Below are 23,525 nucleotides of genomic sequence, written 5' to 3' on the forward strand. Positions count from 1 at the left end.
GTGTTCCCTGCCCCCATTACCATGGCCATTATTAATTTTGTGTTAATTATTCCCTTGCCTTTTTAAACAGTTTTATCACCTATATAGATAACTAGCATTGTTTACTCTTACCTGTTTTTGAACTTTATTTAAATAAAGTCATATTCTGTATTCTATGAGTTACTTTTGTTAAACATTGTTTCTGAGATTCTCTCATGTTAAAGCACCTGCCTATAGTTTAGCAGTTTAGAAACTTTATTCCCAGGACCCCTTTACACTTTTTAAGAACCACTGAGGGGGCCAGGCACAGTGGCTCACGCCTGTAATCCCAGCACTTTGGGAGGCCAAGGCAGGCGGATCACTTGAGGTCAGGAGTTAGGGACCAGCCTGGCCAACATGGTGAAACACCATCTCTACCAAAAGTACAAAAATTAGCCGGGCGTGGTGGCAGGTGCGGGTAGTCCCAGCTACTCAGGAGGCCGAGACGAGAATCACTTGAACCTGGGAGGCAGGTTGCAGTGAGCCAAGGTCGTGTCACTGTACTGCAGCCTGGGTGACAGAGTGAGACTCCGTCTCAAAAGACCACTGAAGATCCCAAAGATCTTTTGTTTATTGGATTATATCAATTGATAATTACCATATTAGATATTAAAACTGATAAATTTGAAATGTATGTTTATTCATTGGTACCTTTAAATATAGTAACCCATTACATCTTAACATATTTTATCCCCCCAAAATCAGTGACAAGAATGGGATTTTTGTACATTTTTGCAAATATGCTGAATGTCTCCTTTAATGACTAGAGTCTCATCTGCTTTCATATTCATTGTGTTGCCATGTATTATTTTGGTTGAAGTGCATGAAGAAAATCCAGCCTCATTCAGCTGAATAGTTAGAAAAGAGACGAATATTTTACTAATCTTTTCAGATGATTATGTTCGTTTTTGATACTCATCAAAACCTAACAGTTTTGTGTTTTTGTTTCTGTTTTGTTCTTTAGGACAGTGTCTTGCTCTGTCGCCCAGGCTAGAGTGCAGTGATGTGATCATAGCTCACTACAGCCTCCAACTCCTGGGTTCCAACAATCCTGCCTCAGCCTCCTGAGTAACTAGGACTACAGGCACACACCACCAGGCCCAGCTAATTTTTAATTTTTTTTTTTTTTTTGTAGCGACAGAGTCTTGCTATGTTGCCCAAGCTAGTCTCGAACTGCTGGCCTCTATCAATCCCCCTGCCTCACCTCCCAAAGCACTGGGACTATAACATCCAGCCGCTAACAATTTGTTAAACGTTAGCTGCAGTTTGGAATTGGAAATCATATGAATGAACTTCTCATGCTCTAACATTAAAATCCATTGACCTACCTTGCACTTTCAAGGGCTCTTTTACCTACACATGGGTCGTTTGGAAAATATTGGTTCACTAAATTATGCAGCTCTTTCACATGATGACACATTTCATTATATAATTTCAGAAAATTGGTTGGGTGCATGGGCTCATGTCTGTGATCCTAGTACTTTGGGAAGTCGAGCTGGGAGGATTGCTTGAGCCAGGTTTGAGAGCAGCCTGGGCAACATAGTGAGACCCCATCTTTACCAAAAAAAATTAGCTGAGCGTGGTAGCACACACCTGTGGTCCCAGCTACTTGGGAGTCTGAGGTGGGAGGATTGCTTGAGCCTAGGAGGTTGATACTGCAGTGAGCCATGGTCATGCCACTGCACTCCTTCCTGGGTGACAGAGCAAGACCCTGTCTCCTTTAAAAAGTACAACCTTTGGAATGGCTTTTATTGAAGATCTATTGATGATGAACACTCAATTTTTGTTCACTTGAAAATGTCTTTATTTTGCAGCCATTCTTGAACGATGTTTTTGCTGAATACAAAAGTTGGCAATTGTTTTCTTTTACCATGCTAAAGATCTTATTCCTCTGTCTTTTGGCTTTCATTATTGCTATTGAAAAGTCACCATCAGTCTATCAATTCATTTTGTTCTGACTGTTTTTTGGGGGTTCTTTTGTTGTTTGTTTTGATCTTTAGCTTTTTGCTGTTTTGCCGTTAACATGTATGTATTGGCCGGGCGCGGTGGCTCACGCCTGTAATCCCAGTACTTTGGGAGGCCGAGGCGGGCAGATCACGAGGTCAGGAGTTCGAGACCAGCCTGACCAATATGGTGAAATTCTGTCTCTACTAAAAATATAAAAATTATCCTGGCATGGGGGTGCGCACCTGTAGTCCCAGCTACTCGGGAGGCTGAGGCAGAAGAATGGCTCGAACTCGGGGGGCGGAGGTTGCAGTGAGCAGAGATCACGCCACTGCACTCCAGCCTGGGCGACAGAGCAAGACTCTGTCTCAAAAAACAAAAAAACAAGCATGTGTGTATCTAGCTTGGGATTGTCTTCTTAAATCTGTAAATTGGAGGTGTTTTTAAAAGTGTTTATTCATAATTTATTAAATGTGAATTTCCATTTGTTTTATTTATCTTAATGTATAAATAAATTTTTTTATTATCTACATAGTAAATATTCTCTTGGGGTCTTTCACTCTTTCACTTTGTTTCCCACAGTTTCCCCAACAGACATACATTGCCAAACTTATGGATTTTTGATAATTTTTGATAATTGTGGATTTTTGATAAGTTAAAAGTAAAACAGTGAATCTCTGGAACTGGTCTTTTGGAAGAGGGGTAGAGTTTTTGACTACTCTTTTCATTTTCTTCATCATTATTGGTTTATTTAAATGTTTTTTCCATTTAGACCAATGTTGGTAAATTATATTTTTATCGTTTTCAGATTTATTGATGTAAATTATACGTGGTGATTTATAATTTTAGAAATGTCTTTCTTGTATTTGTAGTTGTATCATCTTTGTTTTCAATATTTAATTTTTTCCTTTTTTCTTGTTTATATTTGCTAAAAGATTACCTATTTTATGATTACTCTACAAATAACCAGCTTTTGCTTTTATTGATTGGCTTAGTTGGCTTTTTTAATTTGCTTTTTAAAATTACGGTTTTTATCATAAGAAATGTATCTGGAGTGTACTTTGTTTTCTCCTAGTAAGATTTTAATTACATTTAATTGGAGAACTAAATCCCTTGCTAATATTTTCTATAAAGATTCACTACCCTCCTTGGCATAGTGAAATAGACCCTGTTAAGAACCTTTCATGTACATCTGCTCCCTCATTAGGAGAAAGAATATTCAAGACCCCAATGCCTGAGGTTTGTCCAGTTGTGGCACCTACTTTACCCTTGTGCATATCCCTTATTTATCTGTGCCCAGGACATTTTGCAAGGGCTACATGTAGAGGTGGTGGCCATACGTAATTATCTTTATTCTGGCATAAATCAGATGTCACTTTCTCTTTTGTCATATGTAATAATCAAGAGTACCCAAAAGTGGGTCTTGAAATATAATTGTTTCTGAGAGAAATTTATTCTCGGGATTTTTTTGTAAGAGGGACAAAACTACTTAACAGTATGTATCCTTGCAATAAGTGTATTAATGAATATGATACAACCATTTTATACCGGCGAAAGACAGTTTAATGCCAAAGCACAAACTCATAAACCCAGTTGATGAGGAGCCAGAACAGTGGTCATTACTGTATAGAGATGTCTTAAAAAGTCACCATATAAACTTTGAAATAATTCTAATGAAAATTATATGATCTTGAGGCTGGGCGCGGTGGCTCACGCCTGTAATCCCAGCACTTTGGGAGGCCGAGGCGGGTGGATCACGAAGTCAGGAGATCAAGACCATCCTGGCCAACATGGTGAAACCCCGTGACTACTAAAATTCAAAAAATTAGCTGGGCATGATGGTGAACGCCTGTAGTCCCAGCTTCTTGGGAGGCTGAGGCAGGGGAATCGCTTTGAACCTGGGAGGCAGAGATTGCAGTGAGCCGAGATCACGCCACTGCACTCCAGCCTGACAACAGAGTGAGACTCCGTCTCAAAAAAAAAAAAAAAGTTATATGATCTTGAATATAAAAAGTATGGTCTCTAAAGAATTTGTTTTTGTTTTTACATAATGTAGCAGGAAAAAAATTGTGGTGTTTATAAGCATCAGCCTGATTACCAAAAATACTTTTTATGGTAGACTGGATTTTGAGAATGTTAGAACAGTCTTCAAAAATTGAATATTAAATCCAAAAATAAGCCACAGCTAAATGAAAAAGTCACAGTACATAGGTGTAATACACTTTACTCAAGCGGTATAATTCCAAAAAAAAGTTTTTAAAAAAGGTAATTTCTCTCCTACTGGATATACTAAATACCTTAGTGAATTTTTTATTTTGAATAGCTCTTTGTTAATCTACATGTTTATGAATTTAACTTGCTTTATAAGTTCAAATTATCCTATATGCTATACAACGCACTAATGGTAATGATGAATAAGATCTACTAATTAGGCTTTCTTCTGGGCAATGCATATGGGTATCTTAGGTTGCTTAGTTAAAACATAATGAGTAAAGATGTCCTTAGGTCAGGCCAAATACTTCATTTTCCCCCTGCACCTCCATTTGATTTAATTTTTCGTGAATTTTGTTAGGGCTGCATGGCTTATTGGGAAAGGACCTCATCCCTACCTCAGGCATTGGTATCAGCTTTCCTGAAGATATGTGAAGTATTAAACTATATTCAGGCCTGGCATGGTGGCTCACGCCTGTAATCCGAGCACTTAGGGAGACAGAGGTGGGCGGATCAGTTGAGGTCAGGAGTTTGAGACCAGCCAGGTTAACATGGTGAAACGCCTTTACTAAAAATACAAAAATTAGCTAGGCATGGTGGCTCATGCCTGTAATTCCAGCTACTCAGAAGGCTGAGGCAGGAGAATCGCTTGAACCCGGGAGGCAGAGGTTGCAGTGAGCCAAGATTGTGCCACTGCACTCTGTCTCAAAAAAAAAAAAAAAAGAGCCAAATTCATTATGACTTTTAATTTTGTTACATGTATAAATACATTTTTTATTATCTACGTAGTAAATTTAAAAAGCTGCATCAAACTGTAGCCGGTGAGCCTGCATAAATGACGTGGGATGAAGAGTTATAATAACTTGAGATCACTGTAGTGAAAAGAACGTGGATTTTAGATTAGACCTGAGATTGATAGATATCCTTACTGGGGGCTTGCGGGCAGGAAGCTTAAGGAAATTGGAGCTTGGAGTGAGCTTTGTAAAATAACACTAAAACCATCCTTCTAGTGGGGTTACTGTGTGACATCCAAGAACTCGGGGGCAGTTGGCTTGCTGTCCTGTGTTCCGTTCTGAGCGCCCAGGTCTGCAGGGTCCCGGGATCCTGCGGGTTCTGTAGGGTTCCCTGGTGTGTGGAGTCCCCACCCCCTAGAAGCTCCGTTGGGTCTACGGAGTGTGCGGGGATCTCCCAGCCCTGTTGGCTGTGCAGGCTCAGTGGGGTTTACAGGGATCCCCTCGTTCTGTGGAGTCCGTGGGCTCCGCTCGCGGAGCCGGCGTCATCCTTGTTGACTTTCAAAAGGCGCTGCCGGCCCCGCGCCCTACACGCTCTGCACGCCCTGCGCCGAGTTCCCGGCCCTGGCGCACTGGCCTTGGCTGACGGGAGGGGGCCGGAGGGGCTGCCGGCGGAGCAGAGACACAGCCCCATCCCCCACACACCATGAGGTGAGTCGGGGAGGGGCCCAGGTGTCCCCCATGCTGTTGTGGGAAGCTCTGACCCCCGCTGTGCTTGGGGCGGGCTCACCCACGGAGGTGACTCTCATTACAGCGCTGAGTGCGAAGGAGACCCGAGAAAATGGGCCTATTCTGTCTAGTAGCGTTTTACCTTCTGGTGAGGGTGTGAGGAGAGAAGCTTTGGCAGGGTCAGTGAGGCCCCGCAGCAGAGCCCCAGTGATGAAAGACACTTTTGTATGGTACCCGAAGGCTTACTTCACTCCTGATTGTGAGTGGATTGTGTGTGGTAGTGGTGGAGCCCTTGCATAACCACCAGAGAGATGGTGCTAGTTGTGTGTGTGCCTGTGTAAACCTACAATAGCTAAGGTCATCTTTTGAAATGTAGAACAGGGATTGCACATGGATTGTGTGCTTCAAGTATTTGCAGGTTATTACCTTAGTTTTTACTCCCTTTGTGCGTGATTATCTTGGTTTAAACTTGTACGTGGCAAAAAAATTTTTAATGAATGTTTAAGTTTCTGTGAAAATTGTACATTTCTCAAATTGTATTTTCTGGCTTTTAATAGGGTCACTTTGTTTTCTGGGTCTCTGTTTTGACTTATGGGAAATGCTATTTGTTTTCTCTACATTTTCTTCATTAAAAAAAAACTAACTTCAGGGGTTCAAGACCAACCTGGGCAACCTCATCCCTGGGGGGGGACCCCCACAAAACCACAACTATCACTGGCTGCCACTTAGGACTATAGGAGATCTTTTTTCTAAAGTGGAAATAGCTTTATTTCACCCAGATTATGTTTATTTAAAATTTCAGATAATATATAAAGCTGTAAAAAGTAAAGCAAAAACTACCTGTACTTGTCCCACCCAAAGATAACTTCATAGAATATTTGATTATCTACTGTGGTGCTAGGAGCTCTGTTGGACACTGGGGACTTTGGTGAACAGACAATGCCTGCCTCTATAAACCTTACATTCTGCTGGGGAAAATAGACCTCTCCCAACCCACCAAAAAGTAAATTTATAATAATTCCATGTTCTAGTGTTTTAAAGAAAACACTTTCAGCGGGGTAATCAGAAGTTTATCTGAGTGGATGAGTTAAATAGATGTCACTAAAGGAAGAGAAGAAGCTCAACCATGGGAGGAATGGGGAGGAAAAAAAGGAATTCTGGTCAGAAATAACAGTATGTACAAAGGCCTTAAAAGAGGAAAAGGCTGTAAAAAGAAAGATCCATGTAGCTGCCACTCAGTAGTAAGTCAGGGAAAAGTAGAGCAAGATGAGGTGTAGGAAATTGGCAGGGACCAAATTTTACTTGTCCATGGCCAGGAGGGTGTGTTTTGTGTTCTGAGGGCAGTGAGAGGGTACTGAGGGGCTTTAATTAGAAATAAAGTGATCTGGAAAACTAATTGATTAATTTGTTAAGTAAATATTTATTGAAACCCTACTGTATAACAGGCACTGTTCTGAGCACTGGCATACAACATTGAAAAGGACAAAGCCCCTGTATTCATGAAACTAATCTAGTGGTTGGAGGACAATCAGATAAACAAGAAAAAATACCAGATATTGTTAAGTGTGCAGAAGATGACCATTGTTTAAATTGTAGTTTATATTCTTTAAGACATGGTATATTACACATATACTTCTTTTGGAACTTGCTTTTCTTTCTCCTGAATAATTTATGGTAGGACATTTTTCACTGTTACTAAATAGTTTTCTTTGGGGGCAACTTAATTTGTTTTTGGATTAAGTATGGTAAAAAATAGCATGCATAAATGAAGAAATACTGTGCAGCAACAAAAATTTGCATGTTAGAAAACATCTGGTGAACATTATATAGTAACTTCCTTTTGACAGTCTGACATGTGGCTCTCCTACCCCATCCCAGACCCCAGCTGCCCCTTTGTGGTTTTTTACTTTGACCTATTAGTATGGTTAACTTTATGGATTTACTATTTATTGAACCATTTTTGCATCTTAGAATGAGCCCTAATTGATCTGTTATTATTTTAATGTCCTGATGGATTTACTTTGCCAATGCATGTATTTAGGATTTTTATATCAATATTCATAAGAGATTGGTCTATAGTTGTTGTTTTTTAATGTGTTTTGTCTAGTTTTGGTACTCGCATCTGATTGCTTTGTAAAAATAATTGAGAAGTTTTATTTCTTTTTCTGAGTTTTGGAACAGATCGAATAGCCAAGTACTATTTATTCTTCAGTTACCAAATTAATATTTACTAAACACTATGTGCTGGGAATTGGACTGGATGCTGAGTAATCAGTAGTAAACAAAACAGATATGGTTCCTGCCATGATATTGCTTGGCTTATTAAGGAAAATGACATTAATGAAGAAACTACACATATGTAATTATAAATCATGCAATAAAAGGACTGGATGCTTTGAGAGAATATCATTGAAGATCTTTAGATTGTGCTTTTTATGCATTTGAGTAAATGACTATTGAGTACATACATGTACACTAACAGCTAATTATTTAAATTAATATGTATTGATTTGGTATGTAATTAGGGCTGTGGTAATTAGTAAAATGAGGTCTTCATAATTACACAAAATATAAAATAATGGCAACAGTAGCTACCATTGTAGGAGGTAGCTGCATCATTTTTTAATTGTAGAAATTAAGATAGGTTAAGTAGACACTTTTAGTCTAACATGTTCAATTGCATATACTCTTGGGAAATCTCTCTAAGATTATAGTGAAAGAATAAGGATATAAATCCACAAAGATCAAGAGGAGGTGAGAGGAAGATATAGCTGAAATCAGTATTTGGGAAACTAGAAAGGAGATGGGCAAGTAATAAATGATTTCATGAATTAGAGAATGCTGAAAGCTGAAGAGAGATAACCCAACAAGGAGCAAGCAGATTCTTTCCACAGAATCTGGAAAAGTTTTAGGAATTGGGGATATCAAGTACAGTACTTCTGAAGTCAAGAATTACAGGATGGGGTGGGAATAGAAGGGTTGGTTGATGGTCTTTATCATTTTGACACCCTGGAACCCCTTCTCCACTCCCATACACCCAGACAACTACTCTCTCCTCTACCTTGACAGAAGACTGAAGGTTTATACCCAGGAGACATTAACTAGGAGGCTCCAGATGGCTAAGGTGGGGGTGAAGCACCTAAATGAAAGTGAGGATTGAGTGAAAGTCAGGTCAACATGCTGAACCTAGAGCGGTTGTCTTTTTTTGACTGGCTTCCAAACTGTCAGGCTTACGTGCCCCTCAACAAAATATTAACGGATTCTTAGCTGGGGAAACTTACCAGCCCATGGCAAAGTATTTAACAGATATGAACTATGGGAATTCACCTGATTGAACAGTTGGATCCATCAGATCACCTGGAGAGTAGAGCTGCTGGTCAGGAAGCATTGTTCACGTACCACAGCTTCTAGTCAGCTTTTATTTTATTTTTTGAGACAGGGCCTCACTCTGTCACCCAGATTGAAGTGCAGTAGCGCCATCATAACTCACTACAGCCTGGAACTCCTGGGCTCAAGCCATCCTCCCACTTCAGCCTCCTGTGTAGCCGGGACTACAGGCGTATGCCACCATGTCCAGCTAATATTTTTATTTTTTGTAAAGATGGGGTCTCACTGTGTTGTCAGGCTAGTCTTCAACTCCTGGGCTTAAGTGATCCTCCTTCCTTGGCCTCCCAAAGTACTGGGATTACAGGTGTGAGCCACTGGTGCCTGGCCCTAGTCAGCTTTTACATGCCTCACATTTGAGCATAAATGTACAACCAAGGGTCGCCTGCCATAGGATGAAAGTCTCTAATGAAAAAGAGACCAAGTAGGAAATAAACAAGTAGGAAATAAAAGGAGCTGAGTATAAATAGATTTACTTCAGGGAACAGAAGAAACTTCAACAAATAAAACTAGTATCTTTAAAGAGAAGATACTACATCTGTGAAAGATGAAAAAGGTTATATAAAAAATTGTGACAGAAGAAATTTCTTAAAAATTTAATACAAGGTTTAGAAAATAAAGCTGAAGAATTCTCCCCAAAAAACCAGAAGAGCAACAAGAATTAGAAAATAAGAGTGAAATGATAAGAAAATTAGAGGGCCAGCCAAGGAGGTTCTTCATCTAATACAGTGGAAGGAAACTATCTATGTCCCAGAACTGAAGGAGGTGAGTTTCTAGGTTGAAAGGGCCTATTAAGTGCCCTGATCAATAAAACAGAAACAAACAAAAAATAAAACAAAACCTCATTGTACTGAATGTATAGTTCCAAAAGGAACAAGACCAGATTGATTCTTAATCTTCCTACTTCTGAAAAGAAGAATGGGGGCAGAGAACAAGGTGCTAACTCTCAGACTGCATTTTAACAAATTCAGGGAAAAAGGAAACCTTCTTAACTTCAAATTGTATGCAAGTGCTATTAGGAATCCCCAGTGGGAAGTTCCAACAGTTCTGTGACAAAGATAAAGTTGTGCAGAGGAAGCGTATTTCAGGTATCTCCAGCAACTTATTCATATCCAGAATTCACCATTTAAAAGTGTACAGTTGACTGGTTTTTAATTTATTCCCAAGGTTGTGCAACCATCACCACTATCAATTGCATTATTGACCCTAGTACTTTACTTTTCCTTATATTCACTCCATGACCCTATGCAGTTCCTTTCATTAAAGTGACAAGAGATATTTCCCTACTCCTTGACTTTGTGTTTGGCTATGTGACTTGCTAAGGTAAAAGTGACACCATATCAGTTTCAAGCCTAAGTCTTAAGAGGCCTTGGGTATTTTTATTTGTTCTCTTTCTGTCTATGCCATTTCCATGAGAAAAACAGGTCTCTGCTAGCTCATTGGTTGAGGGAAGATGAGAGATAGGAGAGTGAGGGCCACCCCAGCTGAGTTAAGCTGAATTCAGTGAACACTGTAGAGATGTGAGTGATAAAAAAAATGATTGTGGTTATAAGCCAGTGAACTTTAGGATGGTCTGTTAATAAACGATAGTTAACTGAACAGTTGTATGATTAAAAATAAAAAAAGAGAAAGAAAAACCACAATTTTCTACAGACAGTATTTTTTCAAAACAATATTACCAGAAAATAAATCACAAGTGGTCAGGCTACTGCCTGTGGTCTTGCCTGTTTTTGTAAGTAAAGTTATATGGGGACATGGTCATTCCCATTTTTGCATTTTCTATGGCTGTTTTTATGCTGTACCGGTAGAGATGAGTAGTTGTGACAGAGACCGTGTGGTTCATAATCCTAAAATACTTATTTTCTGACCCTTTATGAACAAGTTTGCTGACCTTTTGAAGTAGATGGAAAATGTGACCTAAGGTTTTAATACAAATTTTAAAATAAATTTATATACCACATCATACCCATTAAGATAGCTATAATCAAAAAGACAGATAATAACAAGTGTTGGCAATGCTGTGGAAAAATTGGAACCTTCTGTATACTGCTGATGGGAATATAAAATGGTGCAGCCACTTTGAAATCAGCCTGGCAGTTTCTCAGATGAGCAGACACGGATTTACTGGAAGAGCAAGCCATTCTACTCTAAGATGTATACCTAAGAGAAATGAAAACATGTTCACATAAAAACTTATACATGAATGTTCATAGCAGTATTATCCATAATAGCCAAAATGTAGAAACAACCCAAATGTCCATCAGTTGATGGATAAACAAAATGTAGTATATCCACAAAGTGGAATATTATTTGGCATAAAAAGGTATGAAATATTGATATATGCTTTAACATGGATGAACTTCAAAAACAGGCTAAGTGAAAGAAGCCAATCATGAAGAACCGCATACTGTATGACTCTGTTTATAGGAAATGGTCTGGAATAGGCAAATCTGCAGAGACCGAAAGTAAATTATGGTTTCCTAGGCCTAGGAACCAGTGAGGGGTGAGGAGGATAGCTAAGGGGTAGAAGGTTTCTTTGAGGATAATGAAAGTACTCTAAAATTGATTGTGGTGAAGGTTGCACAATTCTGTGGATATACTAAAAGCAATTGAATTGTACACTTTGTGTGGGTGAATTGTATGCTGTATCAATTATATCTCAACGTTGTATTGGAAAATAAAATTAATGAAGCATAGAAGTTATGGAGAAATACCGGAAAGCAGAAATACAAGAATTCAAGGAAGAGACAGCCAGACAACAGTAGGATGTGAAACGGGAACCAGCAGAAAAAAAGAAATAGAGAAAAATGATCAAGCCATTTCAGAAGTACACAAGGGAGAATAGACACCATGGCAAAGATCATAAAAGTAGAAATGAAATTTTATGGTAAGTATATTTTACTACAATTTTGATAATGCAAAGAAACAAAACAAAAGATAGACGTGAGAAAAGTGAGTAAAGCAGGTACACGTTTATTTTTATTGATACATAATAGATGTACATAGTTTTAGGATGCATGTGATAATACAGTCATATAAAATTTGTAAAGATCAAACCAGTGTAGTTGGGTTATCTGTTACCTTAAATATTTCTCTTTTCTTTGTGCTAGAACCACTCAAATTCTTCTAGTCATTTTGAAGTATATAATAGATTGTAAACAACAGTCAACCTACTGATCTAACACTAGGTCTTACCTCTATCAAACCATATATTTATACCCATTAATCAACTTCTCTTTATTCCTTCCTTCCTCCTACCCTTTCTAGCCTCTGATAACCACCAAATCTACTCTCTATTTTCATGAAATCCACTTTTGTAGCTTCCACATATGAGTGAGAGTATGTGATATTTGTCTTTGTGTGCTTAGCTTATTTCACTTAACATAATGATCTAAAGTTGCATCAGTGTTGCTGAAAATGGCAGGATTTTATTCTTTTTTATGGCTGAATAATATTGCATTGTGTATACTACATTTTCTTTATTCATCTGTTGATGGACACTGAGGTTGATTTTATATTTTGGCTGTTGTGAATAGTGCTGCAATAAATACAGGAGTGCAGATGTCTTTTTGATATGTTGATTTTCTTTCTTTTCGATATATACCCAGTAGTGGAATTGCTGGATCATATGGTAGTTCTGTTTTTATTTTTTTGAGAAAGCTCTATGCTTTTTTCCATAGTGGCTGTACTAACTTAAATTTCCACCAGCAGTGTGTAAGGGTTCCCCCCTCTCCATATCTTTGCCGGCATTCATTATTGCTTGTCCTTTTAGTAAAAGCCATTTTAACTGGGGCGAGATGATGTCTCGTAGTTTTGATTTGCATTTCTCTGATAATTCATGATGTTGAGGATTTTTTCATATACCTCTTGGTCATTTTTATATCTTCTTTTGAAAAATGTTTATTCAGATCTTTTGCCTGTTTTTTAATTGGATTATTTGTGGGCGTGTGTGTGTGTTTGCTTGCTTGCTTGCTTGCTTCCTTGCTGTTGAGTTGTTTGAGCTCCTTATATATTCTGGTTGTTAATCTTTTGGTGGGTGAGTAGTTTGCAAATATTTTCTCCCATTCTGTGGGTTGTCTCTTTACTTCATTGTTTCCTTTGCTGTGCAGAAGCTTTTTTTAGCTTGATGTAATCCCATTTGTCTATTTTTGCTTTGGTTGCCCGTGCTTTTGAGGCCTTAAACAAAAAAAAAACTTTGGCCAGACCAGTGTCCTGGAGTGTTTTCCCAGTGTTTTCTTCTAGTAGTTTCATAGTTTTGGGTCTTAGATGCTTAGATGTAAGTCTTTAATCCATTTTGATTTGAATTTTGTATATGGTAAGATTGTTTCATTCTTCTGCATATAGTTATCCAGTTTTCCCACCACCATTTATCAAAGAGACTGTCCGTTTCCCATTGTATGTTTTAGCTCCTTTGTCGATGATGAGTTGGCTCTACATGGATTTACACCTGGGTTCCCTGTTCTATTCCATTGGTCTATGTTTCTGTTTTTATGCCAGTGCTGTAGCTTTGTAGTAAATTTTGAAGTCAGGTAGTGTGATGCCTCCAGCTTTGTTGTTTTTGCTCAGTATTGGTTTGGCTATTCAGGATCTTTTGTGGTTCCATATACATTTTAGGATTTGTTTTCTATTTCTGTGAAGAAGAATGTCATCGGAATTTTGATAGGGATTGATTGTATTGAATCTGTAAATTGGCTTTGGATAGTATTCAACAATATGAATTCTTCCAGTCCCTGAGCATAGAGTATCTTTCTATTTTTTAATGTCCACTTCAATTTCTTTCATTGTTTTATAGTTTTTCTTGTATAGATCTTTCACTTCTTGGCTAAATTGATTCCTAGGTATGTTATATTCCTTGTAGCTATTGTAAATGGGATTGCTTTCTTGATTTCTTTTTCAGATTGTTTGCTGTTCGTGTATACCAACGCTACTGATTTTTGTATGTTGATTTTGTATCCTGCAACTTTACTGAATTTGTTTATCAGTTCTAACAATTTTTTTGGTGGAGTCTAGGTTTTTCTAAGTATAAGATCATGTATCTGTGAACAGGCCCATTTGACTTCTTCTTTTCTGATTTGGATGCCCTCTCTTTCTCTTGCCTAATTTCTCTGCCCAGTACTTCCAGTACTATATTGAATAAAAGTGGTGAAAGTAGGCATCCTTGTCTTGTTCCATATCTTAGAGGAAGGGCTTTCAGTTGTTCCTTGTTCAGGATAATGTTTGCTATTGGTTTGTCATATATGGCCTTTATTACTTTGAGATACGTTCCTTCCATACCCAGTTTGATGAGGGTTTTTTAAAATCATAAACATGTTAAATTTTATTAAACGGGTTTTCAGCATCTGTTGAAGTAATCATGGTTTTTGTTCTTAGTTCTGTTAATATATCACATTTATTGATTTGCACATGTTGAACCATCCTTGCATCCCTGGGTTGAATTCCACTTGATCATGGCAAATATCTTTTTACTGTGTTTTTAAATTTGATTTACTAGTATATTGAAAATTTTTGCATCTATGTTTATCTGTGATATTGGCCTGTAGTTTTATCTTTTCATTGTCTCCTCTGGTGTTAGTATCAGAGTAATGTTGACCTTGTAGAATGAGTTTGGAAATATTCCCTCCTCCAATTTTTTTTAAGAATTCGAATAGAAATTTATATTAGTTCCTCTTTAAATGTTTGGTAGAATCCAGCAGTGAAGCTATAAGGTCTTGGGCTTTTCTTTAATGGAAGAGTTTTTATTATAGCTTTGATCTCATTACTAAAATGGTAATTTTTTTTTTTTTTTTTTTTTTTTGGTAAGTAAGGATAGATAAGACAGCCAAAAGAGATCCAAAACGGGCAAAACTGGAGCCCGAAAAAAGAAAATCGATTCTGTAGAATACATAACTTAAAGTATAATTCAAGGTGTTTCTTTTTCCTTAAAGAAAGGACTTAAATCTACTGAAAAGACACAACATGCTCCAGGGAAAACTGGCGCAACATTGAGACATATTCTGGTAAAAAATTTGAACTGGCAAAAGATCATATAAAGAAAATCAGGTTGGTGCAGAATAACAGAAACATTCAACACTAGAAAATAGTAGAGGAACTACATGTCAGCTACTCAAAGAACATGTAAGCCAAATATTTTTTTGTGCTGCCAAGGTGTCCTTTGGGTATAAAGACTACATACTGGCTGGTAGTTTTAAACATTCAGGGTTTTACATCTTTTTATATCAGCCTTTCTTGAGGAAACAACTAGAAGACAGGTACCAGCTAATCAGTAAATGAAAAAGGAAACTTCAGCAAAGGAATGAACTGCTAAATTCTCAATAATTAACTAGAAGATAATATTAGGGATCATTGTCTTCCCAATTTTAAAGGGAGTACTTTAATGTCTCACCATTATATATATAGGCTGCTTTCTAGATTTATCAGGTTTATCAGGTAATCTATTTACTATGAATTCTCTTTTTAATCACAAGTGGCTGTTGAATTTTATATCTAATAAGGCATAGGTTTTTTTAATCTCTCAGTATGATTAATTTTATGAATAAATTGTCTAATGTTACACTTTCCTTCCTTGAATTCCTGGCATAAGCTTTACCTCAATCATGTTGTTTTATATTTTATATATATTGTTAGTTTAGGTTTTTCTGATGTTTTTATTTAAGATTTTTTTGCATGTATTGTCGTTGGTGATATTACCTTAAAATTTTCTTTTATAGTTGTTCCTTTCTGGGTTTTCATTCAAGGTTGTGCTAGACTTATAATTTGAGAAAGTTTTCATTCTTGGCCAGGCGTGGTGGCTCACACCTGTAATCCCAGCACTTTGGGAGGCCTAGGTGGGTGGATCCACCTGAGGTCAGGAGTTTGAGACCAGCCTGGCCAAGATGGTGAAACCCCATCTCTACTAAAAATACAAACATTAGCGGGGCCTGGTAGTGGGCACCTGTAATACCAGTTACTCGGGAGGCTGAGGCAGGAGAATCACTTGAACCTGGGAAGCGAAAGTTGCAGTGAGCCGAGATCACACCACTGCACTCCAGCCTGGGTGACAGAGTGAGACTCCATCTCAAAAAAAAAAAGAGAAAGTTTGTATTCTTGAGAATAATGTTTATGTGGGAAAACTTCTGGGCTTGAGACTTATATACCTATAACAATTAACTCTACCACTTATTTAATAGTTGTAGATATATTCTGTTTTCTTAAGTACGTTTTGATAAATTATTTCTAGAAAATTCCCCTATTTTCTCTATGATTTCAATTTTTTCTATAAAAATTGTTTCTATTACTCGTAATTTATAGTACCTATAAATCACACTCCTTTTTATTTGTAATGTTGGTTTTCAGTGCCTTGTTTTGTCCTTGATTAATTTGACTAAAGATATATCAATATTTTTTGTCAAAAAGCTAATCTTTTTCCGGCTATTTTTTCTTCGGTTTAGTTAATATCTGATCTTCTCCTTTTCTTTCCTCCTCTTATCTGCTTTGGGTTTACTGTGTTGTTCCATTTTCTGAGTTCTTGAGTTGACCATAGCTTATTGATTTTTTAAATGTTTTTCTTCTGTAATGTATACATTTGAAATGAAAAGTTTTCATAGATATTTTAGATGGTATCTTAAGCTTAGATCATGTTACTCTTTTTTAAAATTTAAATTTCCAAACATGGGGCTTTTGAGATTAACTTTTTATGGTTGCATTGTCATTTTACTTGATTTTGGTCAGAGATGAGTTGTTTTTTAGTTCTCTTGGAATTTCCTTTGTGGCCAAATTAATAACCATTAGGTTTTGTTTTGGGGCTTTCAGCTCAACTTTATTGAGATCTAATTTTCATACAATAAAATGAACATAATTTAAGTATATAGTTCTGTGAATTTTGGTAAATGTATATACCATGTGATGACTACACCAATAAAAATATAGTGTGTGTCCATCACCCCAGAAGGTTCCCTTGTGCATACCCCACTTGCAGTCAATTTTGCTATTACCCCCCCGCTGTAGGCAACTAATGAAACGCTTTTTATCACTGTAGATTAATTTTGCTGCTTCTTGAACTGTATATGTATAGAGTTTTACAGTATGTACTCTTTTATGTCTGATGACTTTTGCCCAGTTTAATGTTTTGAGATGCATACATCAGTTTTACTTTTTTTATTGCTGATTATTATTATGTATGAATATACAAGTTTATCCATTCACCTATTGATGAATATTGGAGTTGCTTCCAGTTTTAGACTACTGTGAAAAAGCTGCTCTGAACATTCATGTGCAAGTGTTTTTGTGGATATGTTTTATTCTCTTGGGTAAATATCTAGGAATAGAATTTTGGGTCATATGGTAAGTGTGTGTTTGAAACTGATGTTATTTTTTAAATTGGCTATATAATTTTTCAGTTGGCTTTGTATTTCTACTAGGAGTGTTCCAGAGGCTCCTCATCCTTGCCAACGCTTGGTATTTTCAGTCTTTTTACTCATTCTACTGGAGCAGTAGTATTTTATTGTGGTTTTAATTAGCACTTCCCTGATGACTAATAATGTTGACCCATTTCCCATGTTTCTTTTTATTATATGCTTTATTTTGTTAAATGTGTCTATGAGTTTTTTATATATTCTAGGTACAGGTGCTTTGCAAATATTTCCCATTTCTTAATAATGATACCTTGGAAGATCAGATGGTTTTAATTTTTAGGAAGTCTGATGTATACATTTTTCTCGGTCACTAATTTTGTGCCCTATGAAAACTTTATGTACCCCATAGTCAAGTAAATTTTTTCCTATGATTTTTTAAATTTTATAATTTTAGGCAAATAGTTATAGTTTTTATGTTTAGGTCTGTGATTCATTTTGAGTTAAATTTTGTGGTTTAAGGTAGAGGTTTGAGGTTCATGGTTTTTTCCCCCATTTTAGTTGTTCTGTAGCAGCATTTATTGTAAAGATACTCTTTCTCAATGGAATTATACTGGCAATATTGAAAATCTGTTATCTGGACTCTATTCTGTTACATTGATCTATATGCATTTTCTTTATATCATTACCACCTTGTCTGGACTACTTTAGCTTTGTAGTAATTCTTAAAATCAGGTAGTGAGTCCTTCAGCTTTGTTCTTCTTTTTCAAAATTGTTTTGGCTTATATCTTTCTTATATAAATTTTAGAATCAGATCATCAGTTTCTGCAAACTGAGATTGTGTTGAATCTGTAGATCAATTTTGTGTCTTAACATCCCCCAGCAAAGTTAGAAAGCCAGGCAGTAATATCAGAGGGCACAAGCCCAGATTGAAGCTGGAAGACATAGTGCTCCAGAAAGGATCCTTCCAAAAAAAAAAAAAAGAAGCTGCTCAAAACAAACAAATTCTTTGATCTATCTTTATCCAGAGGATATTGTTAGTTCTCTAGAATTTCAAGCTGAAATAATTATTGGTAACTGAAATTTAAGCAGAGGCTATTTTAAATTCCGAAAAGCAAAACACAGTGTAAGAAAGGAACTTGACTACACAGTATGGCTCAGCAATGATTAATACATACGGTTAAGTAGTGAAACCTAGGCCTAGCACGGTGGCTCATGCCTGTAATTCCAGCACTTTGGGGGGCCGAGGTATGCAGATACTTGAGGCCAGAAGTTCGAGACCAACCTGGCCAACATGGTGAAATCCCATCTCTACTAAAAATACAAAAATTAGCCAGGCATGGTGCTGGGCACTTGTAATCCCAGCTACACGGGAGGCCGAGGCAAGAGAGTTGCTTGAACCCGAGAGGTGGAGGTTGCAGTGAACCAGAATCAAGCCACTTACACTCAAGCCTGGGCCACAGAGCAAGGCTCCGTCTCAAAAAACAAACAAACAAACAAAAACACCCAACGAATGTTAGCCGTTGTTATCATTAGTAACAATAGCTTCCTTGCTAACAAATACTAGAATAATGTCTCTATCCATGGCAACAAAGAAAAAAGAAATTTGCTAAGTTATTTGATGCCAGTGCACCATGCCTCATGCACAGCAAGCCTTCAGTAAAGCTCCTTGTAGAGTCACAACTGAAAGGAGCTTTAGAAAGGCAGTTATAACTAAAGGAGGCCTTAGAGAGTATAAATTTAATAAAATCCGTCAGTTAGTGTGTCTTCAGCTTCCAATAAAAGTTTAAACAATAAGGAACATTTATTATTTCATGTATAAAGCCCAAAGATGAGGCAGCCCCCAGGTTAGTTTATTTCATCAGTTCAAGGATCTAGTTTCTTTCTGTTCTGTTCCGTTCTTTGTTGGCTGATCAATCCCATCTTGGTTGCAAGGAGATCCAGGCAACACATCTTCAGACAAGATCCTAGGCTAGAAGATGGAGTCCTTTTCTAAGAGAAGTTTCCCAGAACTCTCTCTGTAGACTTCCATTTTATATATCTCACTGGCCAGAACTGAGTCACATGTTTACTCCTAAAACAAACACTATTCAAAGGGAGTGGAATTACCATAATGATCTTAGAGTAATTAAGATTCTCATTCTCTTTCTCTCTCTCTCTCCCCCCAACCCCCCCCACACACACATACTCACTCTCCCTCACTCGTTTTCTCACACACACATACACACACACACAAATATGTGCACACACACACAAACACGCCCAAACTTCTTCTGAACCATGGGATAACCTGATACCTGAACAAAATTGTGGTTTTGTGGAAGGGAAGTAAAAGGGACATGATTGTTGGGAAGTCAGTCCACTGTGTCTTTAACCACTGTCTCAAAACACGTTAGTGGTAGAACCTGCACCAGAATCCTGGTCTCCCTATTCCTAGTTTTCCCCTACATAAACAACCTCCTTCATGAATTATTATCAACATAGCTACTTTTCCTAAAAAATCTTGAATGTATCCACACAATTCTACCTCCAGTTCTTTTTGGGGGGAAAATGTGCTGTAAAACTATACATGCTATTTTTGTGAAGCATATTAAAATCCTTATTCCACAGACTCATGATAAAAACTGAAAACTTGACCACCTTTTTAATCTTTTTCTTTGTTCTTATTCTTCTCTCCCTTCTTCCCTTAATCAGTCATATTAAACTATTTGCAGTTCCTTTAATGTATCATGTTTATACCTCTGTTCATTTGCTCATACTATTTCTACTATCTAGAAAATGTATACTAGTTTCCTTTTTTGGCTTCCTCATTGGAATATCTTCTCAGATTTCAAGTATCTATGCCTCCATGGAATCTTTCTTGACATAGCTCCATCTCCATAAAATTGGTTATATCATTGTACATCCACTATATCATGTTTTAGATACTCCTACACATTTATAGTACTAATTTCTTTGCAGATTTTTCTTCCTTGTCTATTCTGAGCTAACTTGCTTGCTTCTTTTCTTTCTTTTTCTTTTCTTTCCTTCCTTCCTTCCTTCCTTCCTTCCTTCCTTCTTTCTCTCCTTTCTCTCTCTCTTTCTCTATCTCTTCCTTCCTCCCTTCCTTCCTTCCTTTCCTTCCTTTCTTTCCTTTCCTCACTTTGTCTCTTTCTGACATGGTCTGGCCCTGTCACCCAGGCTGGAGTGCAGGGGTGCAATCTCAGCTCACTGCAACTTCTTCCCCCCAGACTCAAGTCATTGTCCCACCTCAGCCTCCAAAGTAGCTGGGACTACAGGTGCACTCCACCATGCCTGGCTAATTTTTGTATTTTTTATAGAGGTGAGGTCTCACTTTGTTGCCCTGGCTGGTCTCAAGCTCCTGAGTTCAAACAATCTGCCTGCCTTGGCTTCCCAGCATGCTGGGATTACAGGCATGAGCCACCTCACCCATCCTAATCTGAACTCTTTTAATGTAGAGCCTGTTTCTCTGTAATACAGACTGTTTGTCATTTGTCTTGGTAAATCCAAGATATAGCATGATATTGGATGCATAATAGTCACCACTAATAGTTTTGTTTAATGAATATATATACTACTAATTTAGGGGAGGAGAGAGATTTTTGTAAATTGGGTTCTGCTTGATTCTGTTATTTTCAACTAGTGGAATAAAGATGTGTTTCTGTGATCTCTTCATTTTGAAAGTTTTTTTTCAGTAAGGCAAAAGTGATTAAGCATAATGTATTTCTGTGTACAAAATTTTCTTTAGAAGTTAAAGACTTTTGGAGGAAAAACATTTCAGGTTATGTGTTATAGCTTATAGAACAAATTTAGTCCTTAGCTGAGAATACTTGTCAAAGGAGGTAAATAAATACTATGTAATTATTCCTAATGCAAATTAGATACTCGGCGAACATTTGTTTCTATATTAAATATGCTATAAATAGAATTGTTCACTTTATGATTTTTTTCTTTCTTCATTTTAGCATTTATGACATTAACAGAGAACAGGACTATGTCAAGAATTCTGAGGGTATACTTGGTGAAAATGAATTAAGACCACCCTCCCAGCTACATTCTCTCTTAGAGAAGATCGAGACAGGGTCCCTATCAGAAAAGAGTGAGTATTAAACTAAATGCTATAAGTCATAACTAATGAATCCAGAATAGAATGATTAAAATGTTTTTAGTTTTAATTTAGATCATGTAAAACAAAAAGACTTTAAAAAATTATGATTTCCAGTACCTATATTTTTTAAAATAATCATTAGTCCAAAAGTAATGGGTGATTAACTTTTCAAATTGCAACATAAAACATGTATGTTCCTCTATTTGTATCTTTTAAATGGTTACATTTTTATTTGGTTTTTGAATTGAAGTATTTTAAATGGTAGAAAAACCCATATGTATAAGGTAAAAAATGTTAAGTTCCCCTTGTATCCACTTTCCAATTTCAACAGCCATTGGTTTAGCCATTATTAACAGTTTGGCTTCCCACCTTTCTAGATGTTTTTCTGTACACTTTCAAACAAATTATTTATGTACTTTTCAACCAAGTGACATCATATAATGTAGCATATAATAGATATCTTTATGTGCCACTATGTACAGATTTACTTTGTTTTTGTTTAATAGTTACAAGTTGATCCCTGTTGATGGCAATTAAGGTAATTGCCAGTATTTTTATTTAGGTCATGCCAAATTGTGCTCTAAGAAGTTACATTTATCTAAACCCAGATAGCCTTTAATATCTTCAAAGTAAAGGTAATACATTTTAGGATTAAGTAAAAACTGTTCCTTCAACAACTATCAAATGGCTGACTTCAACTAAATGAAGGATATAGACATCTTTAGTATTAATGAAGGGTTGCAACCCTTCTATAGGAAGATGTAGTCAGGAAAGTCATGGGGAGATGTACAAGGGCTAGTTTTGTTAGAATTTCTGTGACACCTAAGATGTTGACATTAGTTTATTTCATCATCTACTTTCAGACCAGATGTTTCTAGAATGGAAGACAGTTATCTGTGATACAGCATCAGAAGTTGGTTTATAATTTTCTCATCTCTATTAGGAGTTAAAAAGAGAGACAAGTGTCTAAAACCAGTCTCACTCAGTATCTCTAAGGGATTTTGAGAAGGGGAGGAGGTTATTGCAGTTACTTTGACTAGAATCCAACCTGTATCAAGCTTGATGTAACATTTAAGACTAAACTCAAAAATGGAGGAATGTGCCAAAAGCCAGGTACTACAGGAAAACTCAATTTTCAGAGCTATTGTGATTGAACTTAACCTTTCTCACATGCTCTTTATTCTTCACTTAAGCCCTAAGGGATATACTTCATGCTTTATAGGCAAGCACTTTTCAAGTTACCTTCTTAGATTTTTAGGTTTCTTTGTGGTATAGCCCCCTCTTCATTTTAATAGTCTGGTAATCTTGAATGTTTAAATAAAGCTTGAGCATTGCTCAGCAATTATGAGACCATTCATTCATAAAGTGTTTGTATTGTTTGGTGCACTGATTGGACTCTCAAATGAAAGTATATTTTGTACAGAAGGGAGAGCGTCAAATAAATTTCTAGATGAAATTTTCGTCTATCTCTTCGTTTACTGAGCAGGAAACTTGTGCTTTCTTGAGAGTGTAATTGAGGTCATTATGAACCCATGAAAGATTTAAGATTAGCTATGATTTTCCAACACCTTTGCTTTTAACATACCTCTGCTAACCATAAAATCACTGCTTTTATGCATATACTGCTATTTGGAGAATACTGGCCTAAAGTGGAAGCATTTTAAACCATAAATAAATAGTTCTGGAAATAAAAATATATAAGCAAAAAATAATTTGGTACTTGTTCCTCCTCCTTCGTTTTAAATCATTGGTTTTATTTATAGCTATATAGGGAACAGTATTCCCCACACTGGTGTTAATGAAGTGTTCTCTGACCATATATTTGGGAAACACTGTATTAGTGTTTTAATTGCACCATCTCTCCAGTTTTCAGTTCGTTATTGTACATTATGATGCTCAAAAATGAGGACGTATGTAACTTCAATCTGTGCCTACCTGTTAATGGCTTAAAGAATTTAGAGAAGTTGATAATCATAGTCTTCATTTCCAGAGTTACTTTTTAAAACATTTCTTTCAGTGTAAACAATATGTTTCTCAAATATTGGTCTATAGATAATTCAATTTTGAAAATTT

At 36.8% G+C, this 23,525-nt stretch overlaps 1 protein-coding gene across 10 annotated transcripts in view; it reads left to right on the forward strand.

Moving 5' to 3' along the window:
* Positions 1-23,525, forward strand: part of TASOR2 (transcription activation suppressor family member 2) — a 79,507-nt gene that overhangs the window by 2,386 nt on the left and 53,596 nt on the right. For 3 of the 10 annotated variants that reach the window (XM_063610010.1, XM_063610014.1, XM_063610012.1), the window contains exons 1-2: positions 5,434-5,615; positions 21,310-21,443. In XM_063610010.1, the coding sequence (XP_063466080.1) occupies positions 5,611-5,615; positions 21,310-21,443 (139 nt within the window). In that variant the 5' untranslated portion in view covers positions 5,434-5,610. Of the gene's footprint in view, positions 1-5,254; positions 5,616-21,309; positions 21,444-23,525 lie in introns of those variants that run through there. The other 7 variants (XM_063610015.1, XM_063610013.1, XM_063610016.1 and 4 more) reach the window with 6 other exon arrangements.

Source organism: Symphalangus syndactylus, chromosome 10 (assembly GCF_028878055.3).
Source record: "Symphalangus syndactylus isolate Jambi chromosome 10, NHGRI_mSymSyn1-v2.1_pri, whole genome shotgun sequence".
Lineage (NCBI taxonomy): Eukaryota > Metazoa > Chordata > Mammalia > Primates > Hylobatidae > Symphalangus > Symphalangus syndactylus.